The sequence below is a fragment of the Pan troglodytes genome, chromosome 12, assembly GCF_028858775.2.
Source record: "Pan troglodytes isolate AG18354 chromosome 12, NHGRI_mPanTro3-v2.0_pri, whole genome shotgun sequence".
Taxonomy (NCBI): Eukaryota; Metazoa; Chordata; class Mammalia; order Primates; family Hominidae; genus Pan; species Pan troglodytes.
In genome coordinates this window covers 25,919,013-25,945,644 of record NC_072410.2, presented here as the reverse complement: position 1 = coordinate 25,945,644, position 26,632 = coordinate 25,919,013, and the positions used below count along the sequence as shown (strand labels likewise).

General features: G+C 36.1%; 1 protein-coding gene across 24 annotated transcripts in view; it reads left to right on the top strand.

Moving 5' to 3' along the window:
- The window catches only part of LOC107973137 (ankyrin repeat domain-containing protein 36C), a 126,639-nt gene that overhangs the window by 12,891 nt on the left and 87,116 nt on the right, over positions 1-26,632 (top strand). For 18 of the 24 annotated variants that reach the window (XR_010149306.1, XR_008546476.2, XR_008546475.2 and 15 more), the window contains 9 exons: positions 2,008-2,075; positions 17,612-17,640; positions 17,735-17,807; positions 19,492-19,520; positions 19,614-19,686; positions 21,371-21,399; positions 21,493-21,565; positions 23,342-23,372; positions 26,156-26,222. Coding sequence is in view for 6 of the 24 variants with exons in the window: in XM_054678646.2 (XP_054534621.1) it covers positions 2,008-2,075; positions 17,612-17,640; positions 17,735-17,807; positions 19,492-19,520; positions 19,614-19,686; positions 21,371-21,399; positions 21,493-21,565; positions 23,342-23,372; positions 26,156-26,222 (472 nt within the window). In the remaining 18 variants the exon portion in view is untranslated. The remainder of the gene's footprint in view (positions 1-2,007; positions 2,076-17,611; positions 17,641-17,734; positions 17,808-19,491; positions 19,521-19,613; positions 19,687-21,370; positions 21,400-21,492; positions 21,566-23,341; positions 23,373-26,155; positions 26,223-26,632) is intronic. The other 6 variants (XR_010149311.1, XR_010149310.1, XR_010149313.1 and 3 more) reach the window with 4 other exon arrangements.

The window sequence follows — 26,632 nt, the reverse complement described above, 5'->3', positions numbered from 1 at the left end:
AGGAAGACAATCAGTGTCTACAAGTCAGAAGGAGAAGGAGAAAGGACATTCTAATCATTGCTTTGTTTTCGCTGATTCTGTTGCTGCTTTCTTGCCATTGAAAGTACTCTTGCAGTCTGGTAATGATTAACCTTTGCCACCAGGATGCCCTTTCTGTTTGAGATCCCTCAATCTTCATGTTGATCCATAAAAAGGCTTCAAAGTTACAACTATTTTTTTTAGTTCACTTGCACATACTTATATCCTAAGCCATTGTTTCCAAAACAGCAGAACCTTGCTCTGTTAGCTGGATATTCTAACTTTATCAACACACATACAGAGCAAATTGACACTCTCACCCATTCTCAAAACCTGATGTAAAGCCCACATTTTAACCTGGGCTTCTAGACCTTCATGGTGAGTTATTTTTTGAGTCCCTTTTTTTTCTCTTTAAAGCAAATATTAGTTGGGATAGTTCTCAACTATCAGAGATATTCAAATAATGTTGTAGAGAGAGATCACAGTTTTTTTCTTTATTGCTACCAGATCTGTACCCAGAGACTTTTTAAATAAACAGTGTAAGAGCTTTTCTCAGGCATTGGAAGCTTCTATGCCATCCTTCCTTAGAGTAGTAGGCATCAACTTGTGGTTGGCCCCTCAAGTGATCTGTTTTCTATAATAATGAAGATCTCTCCAGCTGCTTGCATCACTATCTCAAGTTTATAAAATATTTTCGGATTCTACTTCACAGGAAGCCATTCATTGGAATTATCTAAGTCTCAAGTTTGTTAGTTAGATTTAACAGAGCTAACCCTCATCCATGACTTATCAGCAGTTATATGTAAAAGTAAGGCTTTGTGCTAGCTTTGGCAGCACAAATACTAAAATTGGAACAATACGGAGAAAATTAGCATGGTGAAGCATTTCATATTTTGCAGTCACGGGAAGGTCATTTGACTGTTTGCTGGCTAAGTCACAGTTTGAATCAAAACAAAATGGGTGGCCCCTTATATTAGAATTGTGATTTTTCACTACAAAAACATTTGTGTAAGGTGATCTATAAACTGAGAATGGAGATAAGTAACACATGGGGTGTTGTGTAAATATTTTGTTAGTATTTATCTTGGAAATGAGAAAATGTCAACTTGCATCTACTTCATGGAACTTAAAAAAAATGAAAGTAGGGTTTTGTCTTCCATGTCAGTTGGAGATAACATCACTGATGGAGATGAACCATCATTCTAGCAAACATCTGCTCATTCAGTTAGAGTCTGTAGAGAAGTAACAGTGGTAGCCCAAGCCAGATCTTGACATCTGTTAGTTTTCTGCCCTTGGAATTGATGAGCTCAATAATAGTTAACAATCGTGTTACCTATTTTAATGAAATAATGTATTCATAAATTAATTTATTTATGAATTAAGAAATAGTTGAGATACCCTGAATTATAAGCCAGAAATAATAGAACAATAAGCAAAATTAGGACTTAACATTTTTCTTAAACTGAAGCATTTGAATATTAGAACCTATGAAAAAATACACATTGGGTTTGATTTGGGATTTCAAAATAGTTTCAGCGATAAAGTTCAAGAACAAGCTCCACTGCTTTACTATTTCTCTGTGAATGTTAAAAATGCTACTTCATTAAACCTATATAACAACCTAGTGAAAGAAGATAGTAAAATCTAGAAGAAGACATTGTGCCTAAGAGAAGCAACTTGTTTAAGAGCAAATACCTGTTGGCTATAGAGCCAGGACCTTCCAGTAAGAGCCAGGAAGGTGACTTTCCATTATGTCAAGCTGATGTGAGATAGTTTGCTGAGCTATACTGCCTTCACTTCATGAGTACTTCACCTGTTATTATTATTTAATTAGAAAGGTACTAAGCAGTTTGTAGAGCTTACAGAAGAGAAGTGTATAGGATAATTAACATCCTGATATTGTTCAAGATACTCTAATAATTTAGTATATTTGGTAAATGTTTTTGATAATAGTATTAAAATATTAATTTCATTTATTTTTATGAATAGCATTTTCGAACTAATTTATGAATATGAAAGAAAGAAACATGAAGAGCTTTCTATAAATAGCGATCCAGGTAAGATTTCTGATAGTGAATTACTCTTGATGGTACTACCATAGATAAAAAAGAATAAAGATGTTTTGATTACAAAAAAGCAGTTTAAAAAAATCACTGTTTAAATTGCACACATTTAAAAAATACTTAGTAGTCTAGATTTTATAATTATTTAAAAAGTTAATTGTAGATAATTTATAATCTCAGTATTGTTTGAAAAAAATTATTATTTAATTATGGTTCCTAATATTCTAGATGATCTTTTTGTGTACATAAGAAAACAAATTTTTAAGTTATTATGTTGTATTTTTTATAGTCACATAATAATGAATTAGACTTTTTATATAATTAGAACTTCTATTTAATTTGTAAAATAAATTCTTTGCAATTACTAAATGAATCAATAATTACAGTTGGCCCTTGAACAACATGGGATTTAGTGCTGCCAATCCCCATGCTGTTGAAAATACATATTTGGTATGTTATATATATTATATATTGTATTCTGAGTACAAGAAAGTAAGCTAGAGAAAGGAAGCTTTTGCAGTAGTTGAAGCTTTAGTTTGCTTGCAGTTCGATGCTTGAACTACTATCAATCTAGTGTAAGGTGTTCACCCATCCATGGTAAAATAAAGTAAATTTACTCCATTTACTCATTTTAAAATGTTGGTCTTTTTCTTGCCCGTATGCCTTCTTTATTTGTTTTACTTAATTTTTTATTTATAAAAAAACAATAATAGTTGATAGGGAATTTTTTTCCTGTGAAAACCATCAGTGAAGAGGCCATGTTGATCTAGGAAATATAAACATATTTATTTGGTGGCAGTAGAAATATAAAGCAGAAGCAGAAAAGAGGTACAGTTAATATGATTTAGTGAACATTGAATGTAAAACATTAGTGGGGAGAGAGAAATCTTGGATCATTCATAGGTTTCCAGGTTGTGTACTGGCCTTTATACTGCACACAAGAAAGGAGTAGGACATGTTCACTGACTGGAGAAGTACAGCTGGTCAACAGGGAAGAATAACTTCCCTTCCCTCCAAATCTGAGGTTGGAGATGCAGACGTAGAATGATGTTATTATAATTATTAGGCAAAGTCATCGATCTCAATGAGCTGTCCATGATGCAGATGTAGAATGAGAAGCTATCCTGTGACAAAACCCTGGGAATGTGAACTTTCCCTCCACACCCCCAGGAAAAAAAGAGTTGGTGAAGGAGAATGAGCAGTGGCTAGAGAAAAGTAGGAGAGGAGTCAGAGGAAGTGATGTTGCAAAAATAAAAAAAGTGAGAATTTTAAGGAGGGAGTATGAATTCTAACAAGTAAGATTACTCAAAAGCCAATTAGATTTAACTTTTAAAAGCTCTTTGGCGGTACCCTTTTCAAAAGAACCATTTTTGAGGTGTAATGTGGGCTATTGATGTGATTGGTATGTCTGTTGTCCAAATATGGAGGAACAAATCTACCAAGATCCTGCGTAACCCTTTTGTAACTGCAGAAGCTACGTGCACAGGGTCAGGGAAAATGGTCTTGAATTCTGAGTACATGTGCCCACACTTTTACAGAATTGTCAAAACCTAAGGGTAATGTGTGAGAAAAACTGTGGTCTTCTTATCTGCTCCTTGTGGAAATACTTAGTTTGTACTGAAATCCCTGATAAGTTCTTCTGGATGCATTCTGAAACAAAAGTCTGGCAGCAGTAACTGGAACCACCTTGTCCAAAGCACATACATCCTGACTCTCTCCAACATGGAATCATAACACAGCCGCATTTCGAGAGTTTCAAGTTTCAATCAGAAGTAGTCTACAGACATGTGCATGTGTCTTTATAGCAGCATGATTTATAATCCTTTGGGTGTATACCCAGTAATGGGATGGCTGGGTCAAATAGTATTTCTAGTTCTAGATCCCCGAGGAATCGCCACACTGACTTGCACAATGGTTGAACTAGTTTACAGTCCCACCAACAGTGTAAAAGTGTTCCTATTTCTCCACATCCTCTCCAGCACCTGTTGTTTCCTGACTTTTTAATGATCGCCATTCTAACTGGTGTGAGATGGTATCTCATTGTGGTTTTGATTTGCATTTCTCTGATGGCCAGTGATGATGAGCATTTTTTCATGTGTTTTTTGGCTGCATAAATGTCTTCTTTTGAGAAGTGTCTCTTCATATCCTTCACCCACTTTTTGATGGGGTTGTTTGTTTTTTTCTTGTAAATTTGTTTGAGTTCATTGTGGATTCTGGATATTAGCCCTTTGTCAGATGAGTAAGTTGCAAAAATTTTCTCTCATTCTGTAGGTTGCCTGTTCACTCTGATGGTAGTTTCTTTTGATGGGCAGAAGCTCTTTCGTTTAATTAGATCCCATGTGTCAATTTTGGCTTTTGTTGCCATTGCTTTTGGTGTTTTAGACATGAAGTCCTTGCCCATGCCTGTGTCCTGAATGGTATTGCCTAGGTTTTCTTTTAGGGTTTTTATGGTTTTAGGTCTAACGTGTAAGTCTTTAATCCATCTTGAATTAATTTTTGTATAAGATGTAAGGAAGGGATCCATTTTCAGCTTTCTACATATGGCTAGCCAGTTTTCCCAGCACCATTTATTAAATAGGGAATCCTTTCCCCATTGCTTGTTTTTCTCAGGTTTGTCAAAGATCGATAGTTGTAGACAGGCAGCATTATTTCTGATGGCTCTGTTCTGTTCCATTGGTCTATATCTCTGTTTTGGTACCAGTACCATGCTGTTTTGGTTACTGTAGCCTTGTAGTATAGTTTGAAGTCAGGTAGTGTGATGCCTCCAGCTTTATTCTTTTGGCTTAGGATTGACTTGGTGATGCGGGCTCTTTTTTGGTTCCGTATGAACTTTAAAGTAGTTTTTTCCAATTCTGTGAAGAAAGTCATTGGTAGGTTGCTGGGATGGCATTGAATCTATAAATTACCTTGGGCAGTATGGCCATTTTCACGATATTGATTCTTCCTACCCATGAGCATGGAATGTTCTTCCATTTGTTTGTATCCTCTTTTATTTCATTGAGCAGTGGTTTGTAGCTATTCACAATAGCAAAGACATGGAACCAACCCAAATGTCCAACACTGATAGACTGGATTAAGAAAATGTGGCACATATACACCATGGAATACTATGCAGCCATAAGAAATGATGAGTTTATGTCCTTTGTAGGGACATGGATGAAGCTGGAAACCATCATTCTAAGCAAACTATGGCAAGGACAAAAAACCAAACACCACATGTTCTCACTCATAGGTGGGAATTGAACAATGAGAACACATGGACACAGGAAGGGGAACATCACACACCAGGGACTGTTGTGGGGTGGGGGGAGGGGGGAGGGATAGCATTAGGAGATCTACCTAATGCTAAATGATGAGTTAATGGGTGCAGCACATCAACATGGCACATGTATACATATGTAACAAACCTGCACGTTGTGCACATGTACCCTAAAACTTAAAGTATAAAAAAAAAAAGAAGTAGCCTACAGATCAGCAGTTTGGAGAAGCTGACGTCTTTTATATAACATCATGGAGAAAAATATAAGATGATATGCTAAGTATACCAAGTCTCTGTGTTCTGGGACACTGTTTTAGTGCAATTCCCTTTTCATGACCTCTTGTAATATCTCTGCTTTTACTGTTTTCTTTTGAATTTCATCCCTAAAGAAAATATTATTAGAACACATTTCTAACACAGGTATTTTTGACAACTATATAGGATTTTCTTTTAAGAGAATTAGCTACCTATTCTAAAGTATATCTGGTATTCTATTAATCTTTAATGCTAAACTTCTTTATATCTTTAGCACAGTGACAGTGTAAGTGATGCTGCTCCTTTAAGATTTTAAGTTTCTTTTAAATTTTCAAATTAAGTTAAGACACTTAAGGTGTCTTTTAAATTTTCAAACTTGACATAGTTTTAATGTAAAACACTTTTCTGGTATTATATTTCTTCAAATATTGGTAATCTGTTACTTAGCTGGAATATTTGGTCAGTTGGATTACCACACCTTTAACCATCTATATATAAGTTTCTTGATTTTTTTTTTTTTTGAGATTGAGTCTTTTGCTGTTTCCCAGGCTAGAGTACAATAGTGTGATCATAGCTCACTGCAGCCTCAAACTTCTGGGTTCAGATGGTCCTCCTACCTCAGCCTCCTAAGTCGCTGATACTGCTACAAGCATATGCCACCACACCAAGCTAACTTTTTCATTTTTTATTTTTTAGAGACAAGGGTCTCTCTCTCTTACCCAGGCCAGTCTCAAACTTTTGGCTTCAAGTGATCCTCCTGCCTCAGCCTCCCAAAGTGCTGGAATTATAGTTACGAGCCATCGTGCTGGTCTATAACTTCCTTTATTCCCCAAAATGAGTTTAAAGTCCTATTGGCACTTAATAAGAAAAACCCACTGTTTGAGAGCAGAAGTGGATAACTCATCCTACATTTTAAATGCAGCGTTTGACTTTTCCACCTGTTCTATGAAGAACTGCCCTTAACAGATGATTTTTAGTTTTAATAGATATTTTTAGTTTTATAAGAACTTAAGAAAAAAGATTAGAAACAAATTAAATGAGCTCTATGATCGATAGTACAGTATTATAGCCAATGGCTACATATATTTCTATAATTATCACAATGACCTGAATGATGCAAATTATTTTATGTATGTTTTTATAAATAGATTTTTTTTTTTGAGACTGAGTCTCACTCTGTTGCCCAGGCTGGAGTGCGGTGGCACGATTTCAGCTCACTGCAAACTCTGCCTCCTGGGTTCAAGCGCTTCTCCTGCCTCAGCCTCCCAAGTAGCTGGGACTACAGGCATGCACCACCACGCCCAGCTAATTTTTATATTTTTAGTAGAGACGGGGTTTCACCGTGTTAGCCAGGATGGTCTCCATCTCCTGACCTTGTGATCCGCCCGCCCCAGCCTCCCAAAGTGTTTGGATTACAGGTGTGAGCCACCGCCCCCAGCCTACTAATACATTTTAGAGACAGGGTCTCACTCTGTTTCCCAGGCTGGAGTGCAATGGTTGTTCACAGGCACAATCTCCACTGCAGCCTCAAACTTTTGATCTCAAGCAATCTTCCTGCCTTAGCCGTTGGAGTAGTTGGGACTACAGGTGCGTGTCATTGCACCTGGCCTGATCCCCAGTTATTATAAAAGAAACCTTGGTGAGTTGAAGACAATTGGCTGTGATCTTTTTGTTTCTCTTCTAGAAGCTTTCATACTATGGGATATATTTTTAATCTCCATATTCTCAAATTTGTATTCTGGTTAAAATAGGATTGCTGCTTGTTTTTCATTATTTTTTGGCATAATTATTTCTATTCCTTTATGGATTTATTCATGCGGAAATACAGGAATCTCAAAGGCAACTGTTAAGGAGAACAGATTAGGGAAAGGTGTTTTATAAACAGCCTTCTGATCGTAGTCAGAGGTCACATCACCTTAAAGAAAACTAATTTCATATAATGCCACTATGTCAGTTTCCCAAGACAACCTCTGTGTTTGGCGATTCACTTGGAAGGACTCAGCAAACAGTGCTACTCTGGGCTTTGATTTGTTACAGTGAAAGAATACATAGTAAAATTGGCTCAGGGCAAAGGGGCATGTGGCAAGTCTTGGGGAAGCCAGGCACAAGCTTCCGGGAGCCCTCTCCTGTGGAGTTACCAGGATGTGCTGAATTCCTGTAGCTTCGAATTTTGACATCGCATGGGCAATATTGTCTACCAGTATGAGTCTGACTAGAGACTTACACAGTATCCCAGGTTCTTATGGAAACTAGTTACATAGGCATTCTGTCTCACACATATACAAAAATTCCACACTTCCAGAAGAAAAGCAGCTGCTCAGAGTCAACCACATTATTTATGCAAACAGTTTAGGTATAGTGAGCTACTTTTCTCAGGAAATGGTGACAAACCTTTAAAATGCAAATTTCCAAACACCAGCAAAGGGCCAGTTTTGCATGTAGGCCTTTCTAAGAATGACAGTCTTATGACTGTTATATGAATTATTTTCTTCACAGCAGTTACAGCCCCAACTTAATTTTAGGTGTCTTAAAAATTCTATTTGATAGTGAATAACATGGTAATATAACATAGCATGGTGCTTATTTCATTTGCGTCAGTTGCAACTTAATATGAAATACTAAGTTTCTGTGCTGTTAGATTTTGGAATTTTGGTGAATATTTAACAGGTTTCTATACAGAAGTTACTATGGCAATATTAGGTAATTATAGTCTGTTCTTATTCGATTAACCTTTCAGTAAAATGGTTAGATAAAATAAGTAATGATTTCTCATTTAAAATTAAAATAAAAAATTTGTTTCATTTTAATTATATAGATGGTTCAGTTTTGTTTTATATTTTGTTAAATTTCTGTTTATAATTATGAAATTTAAAAAATCAATCATTTATCAGTTATTTTCTTGCCTGTTAATACAATTAAGTTATTTGCTTTATGTACTTTTATATACTATAATTCTGGAGAGAATATTCATATTGTGTTTCAAATTGAGTACATCTTGCTATAATATATGGTAATATAGCAATATATTAGTAATAGAAGATTCAGTGAAAATCTTTTTAAAAAATTAATAACTTTATTTTAAGAGCAGTTTTATATTCTCAGCAATATTGAAAAGAACCTAAAGAGATTTTTGATATACGCCATCCCCCCTCACATGCATAGCTCCCCCCATTATCAATATCTCCCACCTGAGTGGTACATTTGTTACAATTGAGAAGCTTACATTGTTGCATCATAATAATCACCCAAAGTCCATAGTTTATATTTAAGTTCCCTCTTGGTATTGTACCTTCTATAAAGCTGGACAAATGTATAATAAATATACCCGCCATTAGAATACTTTCACTGCCCTGAAATTTGTCTCTCTTTTTTTATTCCTCCCTCACAACTAACCCCTGTCAACTACTAATATTTTTGCTGTCCCCATAGTTTTGATATGTCCAGCATAGTCATATATTAAGGATAACATAGTGGATATCTTTTTCTATATTACAGAACATAATTTCCAAGACAGTTGAATGTATTCAATTAAGCCATCCATTGTGCTTTTTTGCTTTTAGTTTATTAATGTAGGATTTAATGGCATATGCTTTACATGTTGAAAAAGCATAATTTATATAGACATTTGCCACATAATGGGGAGGGTTGAGGAAAATGACTTCATGCTGTGTACTACACAGCACTAACTGGATCATCCTTCTCTGTGAGATGGGTCCAGATAGACTAGCAGTGGAAAGGGACAATCTCAAGAGGTCGTACTTTATAAAACTGGAGTCAGAAAGTCTTTCCTATTTACCTTGCAGTTGGAAATAAGACCAGCTAGCGAATACTGTAGGCATACAAATATGTTTCTTATTCACCTTCTTTCTTTGAGGGATCACTTTGAAAACAGTCTATATTATTATAACATGACTCACTTATAACTAGGTTCTCCATCATGAAAAATGCCAAGAGAGTCATACTATTTTTGTTTACATAAAGTGACAAAGATTTGTTGTTGTTGTTGTTGTTGTTTTTCCCACTAGGTAGTGAGACAACTGTTGGCACATCTTGGTAGCTCCAGTGAGTTTATGGTTCCTTTATATATATTTTATATATTAGAAAGTACTCCCTGGCAACTTGCCATACCATTCCCAGTATTTCTTTATAAGCTTCTCTCTGACAAGGAAACAAGACTCAGATTGGATAAGCTTTTAAGGGAGTGATATTTTCTCTGTGTGTGTTTTTTTGAAGGAGCTAAAAATGAAAGCAGAATTTAAGGATTGTTTGTGCCCTACATAGGGTGAATGAATAGCTAGAACTAAGCAAACTACCAGAATCTTCCCTAGGAGAGGATTAGTGAGAGTAAGGACACTGATCTCTCTTAGGCTCTTCTGCATTGGCAGCTGAAAAGTCTTTGCAGGGATCCTTGACCCTGCTCTGTATCCTGTGTTTTGCCATAGAACAGAGTACAGTTTTCATAGATCTAGATTTTTTGAATTAGAGTGCTTTATCCTAAATAGTTTAAACTGAAGAGGTGGAGAAACTGTTGTGTTTCAACAAAATAAGTACAGTAATTTCCTCTTACACATGGGGGATACATTTCAAGACCCTTAGTGAATGCCTGAAAACATGAATAGTGCTGAAGTCTATGTGTACAATAATTTTAAAATATATATATATCTCTATAATAAAATTTAATGCATAAATTAGGCACAATAAGAGATTAATAATATCTAATGGTAAAGTAGATCAATGGTAACAATATACTGTAATAAAAGTTATGTGAATGTGAGCTCACAAAATATCATGTACTATAGTCACCCTACTTTCTGCACTGATGTGAGATGATAAAATGGCTATGTGATAAGTGAGGCAAATGCAGTAGGCATTGCCATGTAGTCTTAGGCTACTATTGACCTTCTATTTGACTATATGTCAGAAAGAAGATCATCTGCTTCACGTGATCTTGGATCCGTGAACCATGATGATATTGTTGGTTGGATGTTAGGTACAGATTATGTCAATGACTAGTGAGTAGATATCACATATAATGTGTATGCACTTGACAAAGGGACGATTCACATCTTGGGCAGACTGGGATGTAATGGCTCAAATTTTGTCATACTACTCAGAATCTTAGGCAATTTAAACCTTATGATGTATATACATCTGGAATTTTATTTATGGATCATGGTTGACCATGGGTACCTGAATCTGCAGTCAGTAAAACCACCAATGTCATATTATGAAATATATATTTGGTCTTCAACCCCATTTTCTGTCATACAACTCCTAAAATCCTCAGAATTTCCAACATGATATCATTTGTATGCTAATGATTGACTTATGGCAGGCAGCCTCCAGATGGCTTCAGGGTGGGGCTCATCATCAGAGTGATCAGGGTGTGATTAGAGGGTTGGGACTTCCAGCCCCACCCCTCACCTCCTGGGATGTGAGAGGGGCTGAATGTTCAATTAATCAGTCATGCCTATGTAATGAAGCTTTCATAAAAATCCCAAAAGGATTGGATTTGGAGAGCATCCAGGTAGCTGTATTCAGCTGCCTGGATCCTCTCCAATACATGAAGGCATATGGAGAATACATGGTTGTTCCCAGAGGGTGAGTGCCCTGGGAGGGCATGGAAGCATGTTACTTTCCCCCCATATCTTGCACTATGCATCTCTTTATCTGTATCCTTTAATATTCTTTATAAGAAACTGGTAAATGTGTTTCCATGAGTTCTCTGAGCCACTCTAGTAAATTAATCAAACCAAAGAGGGGGTCCTGGGAAACCCAACTTGAAGTCCAACTGGAAGTTGATTAGAAATTCTGGAGGCCCAGACTTGTAACTGCTGTGGGGGAATAGCCTTGTGGTACTAAGCCCTCAACCTGTGGGATCTGACACAATCCCCAAGTAGATAGTGCCAGAATTACAGGGCACCCATAGGAATTGATTGTTTGCTTGTTGCTGGGGAAAAATACATATTTGGTCACAGAAATCTTCTCTGTTGATGATTGCTGTTGCGGTGTGAGAGAAGAGGAACATCATGTTGAATATGTGTTTTCTACACATACAGCAGATAAGGGGGACTGCTGTTCTAGCTGCACCTGGTTCATTTGTCCAGAAATCATGTTCTTTGACAATGCCTGCTCATTATATTGATTCTACTAATGATGCTATTTTCTGTCAGTGTGATAGGATTCTGTTAGAATTATGACTATTTTATACTGCAATTCACATGTAAGGTAACAAATTTTGATAATGTATTCTTCTTTGCATTTGATAAGTATATGCTAAGCACATAAGAAAGGAAATAAGAGTTCTTAATTCATTAGTTGCCTACAAATAGTATAAATAATAATTTTAGTATAGCCTCCAAGTATGTTTCTAAAGAACTGCTTTGTAACAAATCATGAGAGTCTCTGTAATAAAGCATCAAAGTCTTATACTTTTTTTCCTACAAGGTCTAAGGCATGTACAAAAGTTCATGATTTTTTTTTTCTTTTGAGATGAAGTCTCACTTTGTCATCCTGGCTGGAGTGGAATGGCACAATCTTGGCTCACTGCAACCTCTGCCTCCTGGGTTCAAGCGATTCTCATGTCTCAGCCTCCCGAGTAGCTGGGATTACATACGTGTGCCACCACACTCAGCTAATTTTTTTTTGTATTTTTGTTGAGATGGGGTTTCACCATGTTTGGCCAGGCTGGTCTCAAACTTTTGACTTCATGTGATCCACCCACCTTGGCCTCCCAAAATGCTGAGATCACAGGCATGAGCCACTGTGCCCAGCCTGCATGATTTTTTTTTTAATAAAGAGTCTTGCTATGTTGCCCAGTCTGTTCTCAAACTCCTGGGCTTCTCAAGTGATACTTCTGCCTCAGCCTTCTGAGTAGCTGAGATTACAGGAATGAGCCACTGTACATATATATATATATATATATACACACACACACCGAGTATATGCCCAGTAATGGGATTACTGGCTCAAATGGTATTTCTGGTTCTAGATCCTTGAGGAATCACCACACTGTCTTCCACAATGGTTGAACTAATTGACACTCCCACCAACAGTGTAAAAGCATTCGTATTTCTCCACATCTGCTCCAGCATCTGTTGTTTCCTGACCTTTTAACGATTGCCATTCTAAATGGCGTGAGATGGTATCTCATTGTGGTTTTGGTTTGCATTTCTCTAATGATCAGTGATGATGAGCTTTTTCTCAGATGTTTGTTGGCTGCATAAATGTATTCTTTTGAGAAGTGTCTGTTCATATCCTTTGCCCACTTTTTGATGAGATCATTTCTTTTCTTGTAAATTTATTTAAGTTCCTTGTAGATTCTAGATATTAGGCCTTTGTCAGATGGACAGATTGCTAATATTTCCTCCCATTCTGTAGGTTACCTCTTCACTCTGATCATAGTATTGGAAGTTCTGGCCAGGGTAATCAGGCAAGAGAAAGAAATAAACGGTATTCAAATAGGAAGAAAGGAAATCAAATTGTCTCTGTTTGCAGATGACATGATGGTATATTTAGAAAACCAAATTGTCTCAGCCCCAAATCTCCTTCAGCTGATAAGCAACTTCCTCATAGTCTCAGGATACAAAGTCAATGTGCAAAATTCACAAGCATTCCTATACACCAGTAATAGAGCACTAAATCATGAGTGAACTCCCATACACAATTCCTACAAAGAGAATAAAATAGCAAGGAATACAACTCACAAGGGATTTGAAGGACCTCTTTAAGGAGAACTACAAACCACCACTCAAGGAAATAAGAGGACACAAACAAATGGAAAAACATTCCATGCTCATGGTTAGGAAGAATCAATATCTTGAAAATGGCCATACTGCCCAAAGTAATTTGTAGGTTCAATGCTATACCCATCAAGGTACCATTGACTTTCTTCACAGAATTAGAAAAAACTACTTTAAATTCCATATGGAACCAAAAAAAGAGCCCATATAGCCAAGACAATCCTAAGCAAAAAGAACAAATTTGGAGGCATCATGCTACCTGCCTTCAAAATATACTACAAGGCTACAGTAATGAAAACAGCATGGTACTGGTACCAAAAGAGATATATAGACCAATGGAACAGAACAGAGGCCTCAGAAATAATGCCATACATCGACACCATCTGATCTTTGACAAACCTGACAAAAGGAATGGGGAAAGGATTCCCTATTTAATAAATCGTGTTGGGAAAACTGGCTAGCCTTGTGCAGGAAACTGAAACTGGACCCCTTCCTTACACTTTATACAAAAATTAACTCAAGATGCATTAAAGACTTAAAAGTAAGTTCTCAATGTATAAAAACCCTGGATGAAAACCTAGGCAGTACCATTCAGGACATAGGCATGGGCAAATACTTCATGACTAAAACACCAAAAGCAATGGCAACAAAAGCCAAAATTGACAAATGGGATCTAATTAAACTAAAGAACTTGTGTGCAGTTTTATTTGGGAGTGTGTGTGGGGTACCTCTGAGTTTTAAAAATGAAGAAAGTAAGTAGTCATGCTTTCCTGACTCTTTGGTAGACACAGCCTTTAAGACAGTCATTCTGAGCTGTTATGGTTTTAGGGTTCTCTATACTACTAAAACTTATTGACGACATGTAACCAAGAACTGGAATTAAATTTTTTTTAAAAAAGAAAAAGAAATCACCCAAATGCACATTAAAAACCTCTTACAACACATGTGCATATTCCTAGATAACATGTAGAACTTGATTTTGTGTATTAAAACCTTGTAGAAAAGTTCAGATAGTGCACACAATGACTGCAACTTGGTCTTTGTAAAATCAGTGATATATATATATCAGATCTATCCATGTTGACCCAGTGAGGTATTTGATTTATTGTATGATCTAATGATATGCCATGTGATGACTGCAGCATATTTAATTATGCTCTCTTCATGTTGATACCATATGGACATAAATATGGTGACATACCAGCATGGATATGCTTATGTGGTTGCTTTTATTGATTTGTACTATATTAGAAATGAAACAGAAGTATGGGAAATCCTAGCAAGCATAGCTGTATCTCTCCCATGGCTGTGTTGATTGCAACTGTTTCCCCGTTAAAGCATGTCTTTTTGACATGTCATGACCTTGAGAAAATCCAGTGTGTGCTTTTCAGAGAATGACAGTAAGGAGAGGAAATGGCCAATGGTCAAAGTGTTACTTGTCCTCTTGGCTCCCCCTCATGAATGTTAAACTCTAATCTACTCAGGTCACAATTTAGAACCCCTTTGTTGATCCCTATAGAGTGTTCCCGGATGTCAAATGACAAATAGGCCCTTGAAGAAAAAACACCCTGTAAAGCTGTATTGCTCTGGTTTTTGTGTGTGAATGTGTGTGTGTGTTTGTGTGTGTGTGTGTATTTTTTCTCTTCTGAAAACTGTAAATAGAATAATTTTCATTACAAATGAAAATATTTCTGTTCCATATTTATTTCCTGTCTCATGGCACTCTGCTCTTCTTGGATCTAGTAAGGATCTCAGCGTGTCTTATTTGTACCTGCAAAAAATTACATCATTCTTCATTTTTCATGTCAATTACTGACATGTTTTCAAGTCTTCACAAGTTATTTCTGAAGATGTTGGTGCAGTTCAGAAATAACTTCACAAGTTATTTCTGAAGATGAGGAGAGGCATTGTCATTGTAGTTAAAGAAGTTTTTAAATAGGTTATGTTCAATAACATTTCAGAACCCATTTCTCTGGAAGGCATAGACATAGTGGTTTTATGTGTAGTTAAACATAAAATAGCTCCACAAAGTCTTGTGTACGTGAAAGGGTTCATATCCTGGAAGATTCTAATTTACTACTCAGTACTGTCTGCTGGAGAGGAAAATAGGTAAGATAGGCTGCTGAGCCTATGATAATAACTCATAATATGATGTGAAAGCATAGAGACAAAATAAGAGATGATAGATACTCAAACCAATGTGAGTGAAGAACAGCTGTGAAAGAGTGTCTGTGGGAGAGAGGAAGCCATGGGGCTGCTTTTGTGAAGAAGGAATTTGTACACGTTAGTCAAGTGTCTGAGACATTTAACATTTTAATAAAGCAAAACCTTATCTTCACATGTGTCAGAATGGGATTGTACAAATGTCACATACAGTAGTGGTGAGAATAACGAAGAAGTGAATGTGGAGGGCAAAGAATGAAGTCCACCAATATGGTTATTCGATTTATGAACGAAAAAGAGTGTATGTCAAATTGGGCAGAACAAAGAAAGCAGCTAGCTAGGTAATTTGGAGGTTTCTGATGAGGAGACTTTGGGGAGTCACTTAATGGAAAGTGGAAGTTAGAAGGATGAGGGTGACCCACAGGGTTTCATTTCTCCTCCCTAGAAGTTTTGCACATCAATGATATGTGCTTCGTTCACATCAGTTAGCATATTGGGTTGCAGCTTAATCTAGAAAAAGTGTTTTTTTTTTTCTTTAGGAAAGCTGTGTTGGCTGAGGTAGTTATTTCATAAAAGGACCTGAGAGACCCCTACCGTATATTATGTCAAACTAGCTTTAGAAACAAAGTAATAAAAGAATGTATATCTTGAGTACTAAAAAAAACTACCAATATTCTTGGCAATCATGACACACACACATATATATATATATATTTACATATGTATATATTTGGTTGGTTATTAATAAGAAAAGAAGTCTCTTGTGATTTAGAGATTTTGTTTACCTTATTTACATGGGAATCTGATTATGCATGATTTCTTTGACATGTATGTTTTTGCAAAAGTGGAAAAAGAGATGGCAAAAGAGCTGAACTGCTGAATCCGGGACATGTAGGAATATTAGGAGCCTTCATGAGTACAAAGAAAATGATTTTTTAAATTATGACTCTAAGTATAACTGAACTCACTTCAGATGCATTTAGAATATTTGCATAAAAGATGATTTGATTTTGGCTGCTCCAGAAACTACTGGCAGAAGAAAAGAGTACTAGAATTCAGATAAACCACAGTGACTCGTTACTTCTCTTTGTTACTATTGGGAATCAGAGACATAGATTTTGTTGATATTAGTTATTCAAATGAAATAAACATGAATGTGCATACATTGGCTTTGTTTTTCAAGGAGCTAACTCTTGGATGCAATAGCAATTTAATGAAAATTCTTCAGAGAATAACATGGTACTTCAAACCAGACTATTTTAGAAACAAAAATAATGTTGAATCCATTAATTGATTAATAAAATGGTTATTTTCAATGAATATTGGAGTCATTTCCAAATGTGAAAGCTTATTAATATCTAATGCTTGTAGCAGTTTTATTTTGTAGAAGTATGTCAATATTGATAAATGATGATACTTTTTATTGAGGTTTATATATTATACCTTATTGCCATGAGTGGATGAAAAAACTTTCAGAAGGCTGAACTAGAGAACACAAGAAACTTGGGCAATTATTACACGACATGGTTCTGAGAAATAATGAATACTGTCCACTAGGATTCACCAAACATATATCCAAGCTGATCAATTTAGGGCACTTCCACTGAGGAGATGTGAAGTGTACATTCAGCTGAAGTGTCATCGTAATTGTGTACCTTCTCAGTTATCGGGCAAGTTAAAGAGCATGATGAATGGTTGTAGTATAATGGTGTATTTCCTTCTCATCTCTTGCACTAAAGACATGTGACAGCATGTACCACCTGCTTTGACATTGATTCCCAGGTGCATGAGTTGCTCCTCTGTTTTTAGACCACATTTGTTTTTATCCCTCCATATATCCACAATGATACTGACACTGTTTCATTTTAGTTTTAGACATATGAAAAATCATATCATGTTTGAAATTGTAAGTGTATTTTTCGTGAAGCCTGTATTGGTGTTTTCTTCAGTGTATTTCTGTCATGTTCCAGTCCCAAGACACAAAGTATAAAACATAATAACCTAAACTAATAGGGGCAGGAGGATACAGCTTGATGGTAACAGTGCATGAATGTATGGATAATTGTATCATATTTACCTGTGATTGATGATGTATCCCTTTTGCTTTTCAGTGTCTTCTCAGAAACAACCAGCCTTGAAGGTAATTACACATTCATTTCTGTTTTGAACTATTAACTATATAGTCTGTGAAAAATACTTTACATATTGATTATTTTGTTTCAAATCCCACTCAGGCTACAAGTGGCAAGGAAGATTCTATTTCGAATATAGCCACAGAAATAAAGGATGGACAAAAATCTGGGACAGGTATTTTGGAATACACATCTAATGTCATGTTCACTCAGGATAGAAGAGAACTTCCGTTCCCTGAATAAATCGCAGGGAGCTCATTGAATCTGCACATTCTGATTCAGCAGGCCTGAGATTCTGCTTTTGTAATAAGTTCTCGGGTGACGCCGATGCTACTGGTCCTTGGCCATGATCTGAGTAGTAAGATTATGTTCTTCCCCACAGCGAAATTGGCAAGAATGATTGGAGAGCAGTGCAAGATATAACAGGCTAAGGGACAGCGTATTCTTACTTTAATTCTACAGCATGTTTCCATCATAAAGGGAAGGAGAAAGAGATTAAGTAATAAAAATTATAGGTGTCAGATCAGATTGTTAAAACCACATGGAAGAACTGATTGGAATAACCCATAAACAATGTAGAAAGAGAACTAAGGAGACCTCTGATGTGGTAATTATTTTACTCAAGGAAGAGGGATTGAGAGGCAAGAAGGAGGGAAAAGAAGATGTTATTTATGTAATTTTGGGGTTTCTGCTGCAGAAACCTGATGGGACTCACTTCAGATGCATTTGGAATATTTGCATAAAAGAAGATTAGATTTTGGCTGCTCCAGGAACTACTGGAAGCAGGATAGATTGCTAGAATTGTGATAACCCACAGTGACACATTACCCCTCTTTGTAACTATTGGGCATCAGAGATATATGTTTTGTTGGTATTAGCTATTCAAATAGGCTAATCATGAATATGCATATATTGGCTTTGTTTTTCAAGGAACTAACTTTTGGATAAAATAGCAATTTAATGAAAATACTTTAGAGAATAACATGATCCTTCAAACCAGACTATTTTAGAAAGAAAAATAATGTTGAATTCATTAATTGACTCCTAAAGTGGTTATTTTCAATGAATATGAGAGCAATTTCCAAATGGAAAAGCTTATTCATATCTAATGCTTTCAGTAACTTTATTTTGTATAAGTATGCCAAATTTGATGGTTTATTATACTTTTTGATGAGGTTTATATATTATACTTTCTTGCCATGAGTGGATGAAGAAACTTTCTGAAGGCTAAATTAGAGGATACAAGAAATGTAGGCACATTATGACTCCCCAGCGGTGTGAGAAATAAAGAATATTATATGCTAGGATTCACCAAACATATATTTAAGCTGATCAATTCGGGACACTTCCACAGAGCACTTGGAAAGTGTACATTCAACTAAAGTGCCATTGTCATTGTGTACCTGCTCAATTGTCAGGCAAGTTTAAGAGCATGATAAATATTTGTAGTATAATGGTATAAATCCCTCTGATGTCTTACATGAAAAACATGCAGGAGCATTAATCACCTGCTTCGACATTGATTCCCAAGTGTATGAGTCGCTGCTCTGATTTTAGATCACATTTGTCCTCATCACTCGGCATATCCACGTTGATATAGACACTGTTTTATTGTAGTAATAGACATATGAAGAATAATATCACATATGAAATTGGAAGTGTTTGTTGCGTGAAGACTATACTTCTGTTTTCTACAGTGTAATTCTGTCATGTTCCTGTCCCAATACACAAAGTAGAAAACATCAAAGCCTATGCTAATTCAGGCAGGAGGATACAGCTTGATGGTAACACTGCATGAAAGTATGGATAACTTTATCATATTTACATATGAGTGATTATGTATCCCTTTTGGTTTTCAGTGTCTTCTCAGAAACAACCGGCCTTGAAGGTATTACACTCTCATTCATATTTTGAATAATTAACTGTATAGTCTGTGAAATATACTTTAGGTATTGATTATTTTGTTTGAAATCCCATTCAGGATACAAGTGACAAGAAAGATTCTGTTTCGAACACAGCCACAGAAATAAAAGATGAACAAAAATCTGGGACAGGTAATTTTGCAATACACATTTAATGCCATGTTCACTGAAGATAGAGGAGAACTTCCCTTCCCCGAATAAATCAGCAGGGGGCTCATTGAAGCTGCACATTCTGATTCAGCGGGCCTGAGATTCTGCGTTTGTAATAAGTTCTGGAGTGATGGTGATTCTGCTGATTTTTGGCCATGATCTGAGTAGTAAGATTATAGACTTCCCTACATTGAAATTGGGAAGAAGAACCACTGGAGAGCAGTTCAAGATACAACAGGCTGAGGGGACAGCATAATTTTGCTTTAATTCTACAGCATGTCTCCATCAAGAGGGGAAGGAGAATAAGATGAAGTACTAGAAATTATAGGCGCCCGATCACATTGCTAAAACCAGAGGGAAGAAGTGATCGTAATAAGCCATAAACACTATAGAATGAGAAGTAGCAAGACCACTGATGTAGTAATTATTTTCCTCAGGGAAGAGGGATTGTGAGGCAGGAAGAAGGGAAAAGAAGTTATTTGTTTAATTTTAGGGTTTCTGCTGAGGAAACCTGAGGGAACTCACTTCAGATGCGTTTAGAATGTTTGCATAAAGGAAAATTTGATTTTGGCTGCTCCAGGAACTACTGGAAGCAGGATAGAGTGCTAGAATTGTGATGAACCACAGTCACCTGTTAACCCTCTTTGTTATTATTGGGCATCAGAGATATATGTTTTGTTATCAGTGAGTCAAATGAGATAAATGTAAATATGCATACATTGGCTTTGTTGTTCAGAGAGCTAACTTTTGGACAAAATAGCAATTTAATGAAAATAGTTTAGAGAATAACATGATCCTTCAAACCAGACTATTTTAGAAAGAAAAATAATGTTGAATTCATTAATTGACTCCTAAAGTGATTATTTTCAATGAATATGAGAGCAATTTCCAAATGGAAAAGCTTATTCATATCTAATGCTTTCAGTAACTTTATTTTGTATAAGTATGCCAAATTTGATGATTTATTATACTTTTTGATGAGGTTTATATATTATACTTTCTTGCCATGAGTGGATGAAGAAACTTTCTGAAGGCTAAACTAGAGGATACAAGAAATGTAGGCACATTATGATTCCACAGGGGTGTGAGAAATAAAGAATATTATATGCTAGGATTCACCAAACATATATTTAAGCTGATCAATTCGGGACACTTCCACAGAGCACTTGGGAAGTGTACATTCAACTAAAGTGCCATTGTCCTTGTTTACCTGCTCAATTGTCAGGCAAGTTTAAGAGCATGATAAATATTTGTAGTATAATGGTATAAATCTCTCTGATGTCTTACATGAAAAACATGCAGGAGCATTACTCACCTGCTTCGACATTGATTCCCAAGTGTATGAGTCGCTGCTCTGATTTTAGATCACATTTGTCCTCATCACTCGGCATATCCACATTGATATAGACACTGTTTTATTGTAGTAATAGACATATGAAGAATAATGTCACATATGAAATTGGAAGTGTTTGTTGCGTGAAGACTATACTTCTGTTTTCTGCAGTGTAATTCTGTCATGTTCCTGTCCCAATACACAAAGTAGAAAACATCAAAGCCTATGCTAATTCAGGCAGGAGGATACAGCTTGATGGTAACACTGCATGAAAGTATGGATAACTTTATCATATTTACATATGAGTGATTATGTATCCCTTTTGGTTTTCAGTGTCTTCTCAGAAACAACCGGCCTTGAAGGTATTACACTCTCATTCATATTTTGAATAATTAACTGTATAGTCTATGAAATATACTGTAGGTATTGATTATTTTGTTTGAAATCCCATTCAGGATACAAGTGACAAGAAAGATTCTGTTTCGAACACAGCCACAGAAATAAAAGATGAACAAAAATCTGGGACAGGTAATTTTGCAATACACATTTAATGCCATGTACACTGAAGATAGAGGAGAACTTCCCTTCCCCGAATAAATTAGCAGGGGGCTCACTGAAGCTGCGCATTCTGATTCAGCGGGCCTGAGATTCTGCATTTGTAATAAGTTCTGGAGTGATGGTGATTCTGCTGATTTTTGGCCATGATCTGAGTAGTAAGATTATAGACTTCCCTACATTGAAATTGGGAAGAAGAACCATTGGAGAGCAGTTCAAGATACAACAGGCTGAGGGGACAGCATAATTTTGCTTTAATTCTACAGCATGTCTCCATCAAGAGGGGAAGGAGAACAAGATGAAGTACTAGAAATTGTAGGCGCCCGATCACATTGCTAAAACCAGAGGGAAGAAGTGATCGTAAAAAGCCATAAAAACTATAGAACGAGAAGTAACAAGACCACTGATGTAGTAATTATTTTCCTCAGGGAAGAGGGATTGTGAGGCAGGAAGAAGGGAAAAGAAGTTATTTATTTAATTTTAGGGTTTCTGCTGAGGAAACCTGAGGGAACTCACTTCAGATGCATTTAGAATGTTTGCATAAAGGAAAATTTGATTTTGGCTGCTCCAGGAACTACTGGAAGCAGGATAGAGTGCTAGAATTGTGATGAACCACAGTCACCTGTTAACCCTCTTTGTTATTATTGGGCATCAGAGATATATGTTTTGTTGTTATCAGTGAGTCAAATGAGATAAATATAAATATGCATACATTGGCTTTGTTGTTCAGAGAGCTAACTTTTGGACAAAATAACAATTTAATGAAAACAGTTTAGTGAATAACATGATCCTTCAAACCAGACTATTTTAGAACCAAAAATAATATTAAATTCTTTAATTGACACCTAAAATATTTATTTTTAATTAATATTGGAGTGATTTCCAAATGGAAAACCTTATTCAGCTCTAATGCTTGTAGCAACTTTATTTTGTGTAAGTATATCAAATTTGATAATTTTTTATACATTTTGATTAGGTTTGTATATAATACCTTGTTCCCATTGGTGACTGACAAAAGTTTCTGAAGGTTAAACCAGAAAATACAAAAGTGTAGGCTCATTATTATACCACATGGGCATGAAAAATAATGAATAGCATATAATAGGATTTACCAAACATATATCCAAGCTGACCAATTCAGAACACTTCCACTGAGGAGCTTTGAAGTGCACATTCATCTAAAGTGTAATTGTCATTGTGTACCTGCTGAATTGTCAGGCAAGTCAAAGAGCATGATGAATATTTGTAGTATAATGGTTTAAATCCTTCTGATGTCTTGTATGAAAGATATGCGTGAACCTGGCTCACTTCAACTTTAACCTTCTGGGTTCAAGTGATTCTCCTGTCTCAGTCTCCTGAGTAGCTGAATTTACAGATGTGCACCACCAATCTGGTAATTTTTGTATTTTTACTAGAGTCCGACTTTTGCCATGTTGGCCAGGTTGGTCTTGAACTCCTGACCTCAAGTTATCCACCCACCTCAGCCTCACAAAGTGCTGGGATTACAGGCGTGACCCACCGAGCCCTGCCTACATGATTTTTTTTTTTTTAACTTTTTAAAAATAAAGATAGCGTGTTTCTATGCTGCCCAAGCTGGTCTGAAATGCCTGGGCTTCTCAAGTGATACTTCTGCCTCAGCCTTTTGAGTAGCTGAGATTATAGGAACAAGTCACTGTGCTCTTTTATGTTTTTAATATTTTATAGGTTCCTATTGTTGATTTAAAATGCATTTTACTTTTTGTTTAATAGTGCTTCCTGCTGTTGAACAGTGTTTAAACAGGTATGATTTTACAGATTTTTAAAAGTGATATGTTAACTTAGTTAATAGAGAGAATAGAAACTAGTATCCATTTAGTGTTCTCCTCTGTGCTAGACACTGTATTACATGCTTAATATTTATCATGTCATGTCATCTCCACACAGCTTTACAAACTATTTGTGCTATTATTGCTTTTTTACTAATTAGGCAACTCTGCTTTAAAGAGGTTGAAATATTGGCTCATGATTCCACAGTTAACAGGTAGCCAACCCACGCATGATTTGACCATCATCCTGCCTGGCTCTCTAATCACTTCATTTGCCCCTAAGCATAGATGGATACAGACCTATGCAGCAATGCGATCACGGTACTGGTTTAACTCAGATCAATTCAGAAAGTCACATTTTGTTATATATTAACTCTCTTTAGAGTATTTCTTAGAAGCCTGGATACTCCAAAACTTTGTCCAAATATTTTGGAAATGGCAGTGGTAACCATATTACTTTTTTTTTAAACCATCAAAATTTTAAAGGCAGATATCAGTTACCTGTGGCCACAAGACCCTAAGTTTTTTGTAAGCAAGACTAGGCCAGTCCTAGAAAAATATTATTTTACTGTGCATGGAGAATATCTAAATATAGACCATGTTATGACAACTATATTTAGCATATATTAAAACGATATTTCTAATTCATTTCTCTACTTACTCCCTACCCAGTTAGGTTTTCTCTTTAAGTGAGGACCCTGCCTAGTTTGCTGAAGCTTTTTCTTATTTTGTGGATTCTTCTTTTTTCCTTCTATGACATTTTAGTATTTTCTTGATTTCTTTTCACTTTCTCTACTGCTTTTCTTAGGGTTTAAGATCTTCTTTTATAGTTTTCATGTATGGCAGCTAAATATTCCCCATTTTCCTACAGACACAATCAGAGGTGCATAAAATTTCAGAATGTTAAGAAATCCTAGAGACTAAACAAAGTATCCTTTAGTGCTTGAATCCTTGCTTAACATCCTGATCAAGTGGTTGTTCAGGTGGAGAACCTGAAACTCAAAGAGAGAAAATTATTTGGATACAGTAAATCAGAGAAATGAGAATTGCACTCAGGTTTCTTAATTCAAAACGCAGTCTTCTTTTACATCATTCTATCATTGAGTGATTTTAGTTTTAGAAAGAGGGAGTGGCTCTAGTGAACACAGTGGAAGAGGATGAGAATGGAATGAGCTGTTGAACCCAATGAAAGTGGATAAGAATGGAATTTGCAGGGGACAGCCAAATTTGAAGAGAAACAAACTCTTAGTTTGATAGAAATGAGGGTTTTAGGGAAAAATCTGAATATTTGGTTTAATGCAAGTTTGATAAAGATAAGGGAAATGATAACACAGGATGTTGGGAGCTATCAAGAAAGGCATATTAGAATATGGCGTTCAAGGAGTTCTGAAGAGTTTGCTGCCTTTTTGTTTGTTTAACTGGAGGAACTAACAAACTTCAAGGTTTTATTGAAAAATGTTAAAAGAATTTGAGCCACTGGAAAGAGTCTCCAGAGGAGATAGGAATGTGGTATCATCTTCTTCCATCCCAGCTTACAGAGGGCTTAGAATCCCTCAAGAACCAGGGAGCTGGAGATTGCTTAAGTACATAGATCTGTGATCCAGGGTGGATATCTCTTTTTTTCTGACTCTTTTCTCAATTCTCTCATGTACATGTAGGGTAGGACAAATGTAGGATTGGCCGGCAAACCAGCAATGAAGCTTCATTTGGGTAGTTGGTAACATGCGTATGCTTGGGGTGGATGACTGAGACTAACTTACTTTCCAGAAGCAGAGGAATAGAGAGCTCCTACTCTCAATTATGTTAGCCCATCTTTTGAGGAATCTGGGCTTTCCTATGCTGAAGATGTAGATTGGAGATTGCCACAGATCCCTGCAGAAGAGGGATCCAGAAGTGGGAGCCCATGGGAAGGAAGATATTTAGATAGGGATGAATGAAATGGAGCTATAAGTACTTAGGAGGGAGACTTTTCCAGCAGTCTCTCTCTTGGGTATCCGAGTGTCTATGAAAGTTCTTAAGCTTGCTGGTTTTTATGGATCTGAATAAGTCAGGATCTATATAACGACGACAATTGGATTTTAAAATTTTTAATGTTTTAATCTTCTGTGAAGAATATTCCCAATAACAATCTAACAACATATACATTTGTACTTTGACTTTTGTACACTCAGCTTTCAAACATTTGCAGTGTTTCAGGGGGCTGCCTGTAGTGTTCTAGGGTGAAGACAATCAATGGGCCCTCTTTAAGTAGCTTACATGCTGAAGATCTAAGACTCCCATTTTCCAGTGACACAGATTAGTCTTTGAATCAGAAATAGATAATGGAGAAGAGACCGTGCCTTTTCTACCTTGTTTTAGGTTATCAGGTTTACTGCAGTTCAGTAACAAAAGTTGTGTCAGATATCAATTGGATTTTCAGTTTAGTCTTTAGGGTAGATAATTTATAAGGACAAATTATTGTCTGGCTGTGCCATTATAATGCCTGTCACTATTTGTTATGGGTTTAAGGGTGAGTCTGCATTGGATATTTCATAGGTTGGGAGAAGTGGCAGCAGAAATAGGTAACTGAAATGTTTTCTAAAATGGAAGCCATATCTTAATTATACCAAGAAATATTATTTAATATAAGGATAACTGAGTTTCCTCAGACTTTGTTTTACCATTTTTTTGGAGTGGACATACATGTATAGACTGACGGTTTTTGTTTTCTTTTAAGAAATGAACGTGCTCATTTTTGCTGTATCTTTTTGCTCTGTAGGAGTCTCTACAGACCTGATGCTGTTGCACAGCCTGTGACAGAGGATGAGTTTGCTTTGGAATCTGAGGTAGAGTACTCTCTTGTGAAATTAATTTTCTCACTCTGAATCTCATTTTTTATATTATTTCCTTCTAAAACTTAGCAGTTGTCTACCTATCATTGTTTTATGTTAGTATTAAAACTTTTATTAGAGATAACCATTTTAAAGAAATGGGAGGGGTTAATTTTAATTTTTTTTACTTTGGCAAATAAGAAATAGTTGATAAATACTTTGAGAGGTGTGATCTGAAAAAAAATTGCTGGAAAATACACAGTGACAGAAAAATGATGTTCGGGAATGCTTTCCCACAGTAGAGGATATACAAATTTTGGTCTAGGCTTATTTGAGTGTTTTTACTTTGAGTTGTATATCATATGAGTATGACTAATAATACCTCTGTTTAAATGAATCTTTAATACATCAGATGACTTATCAAA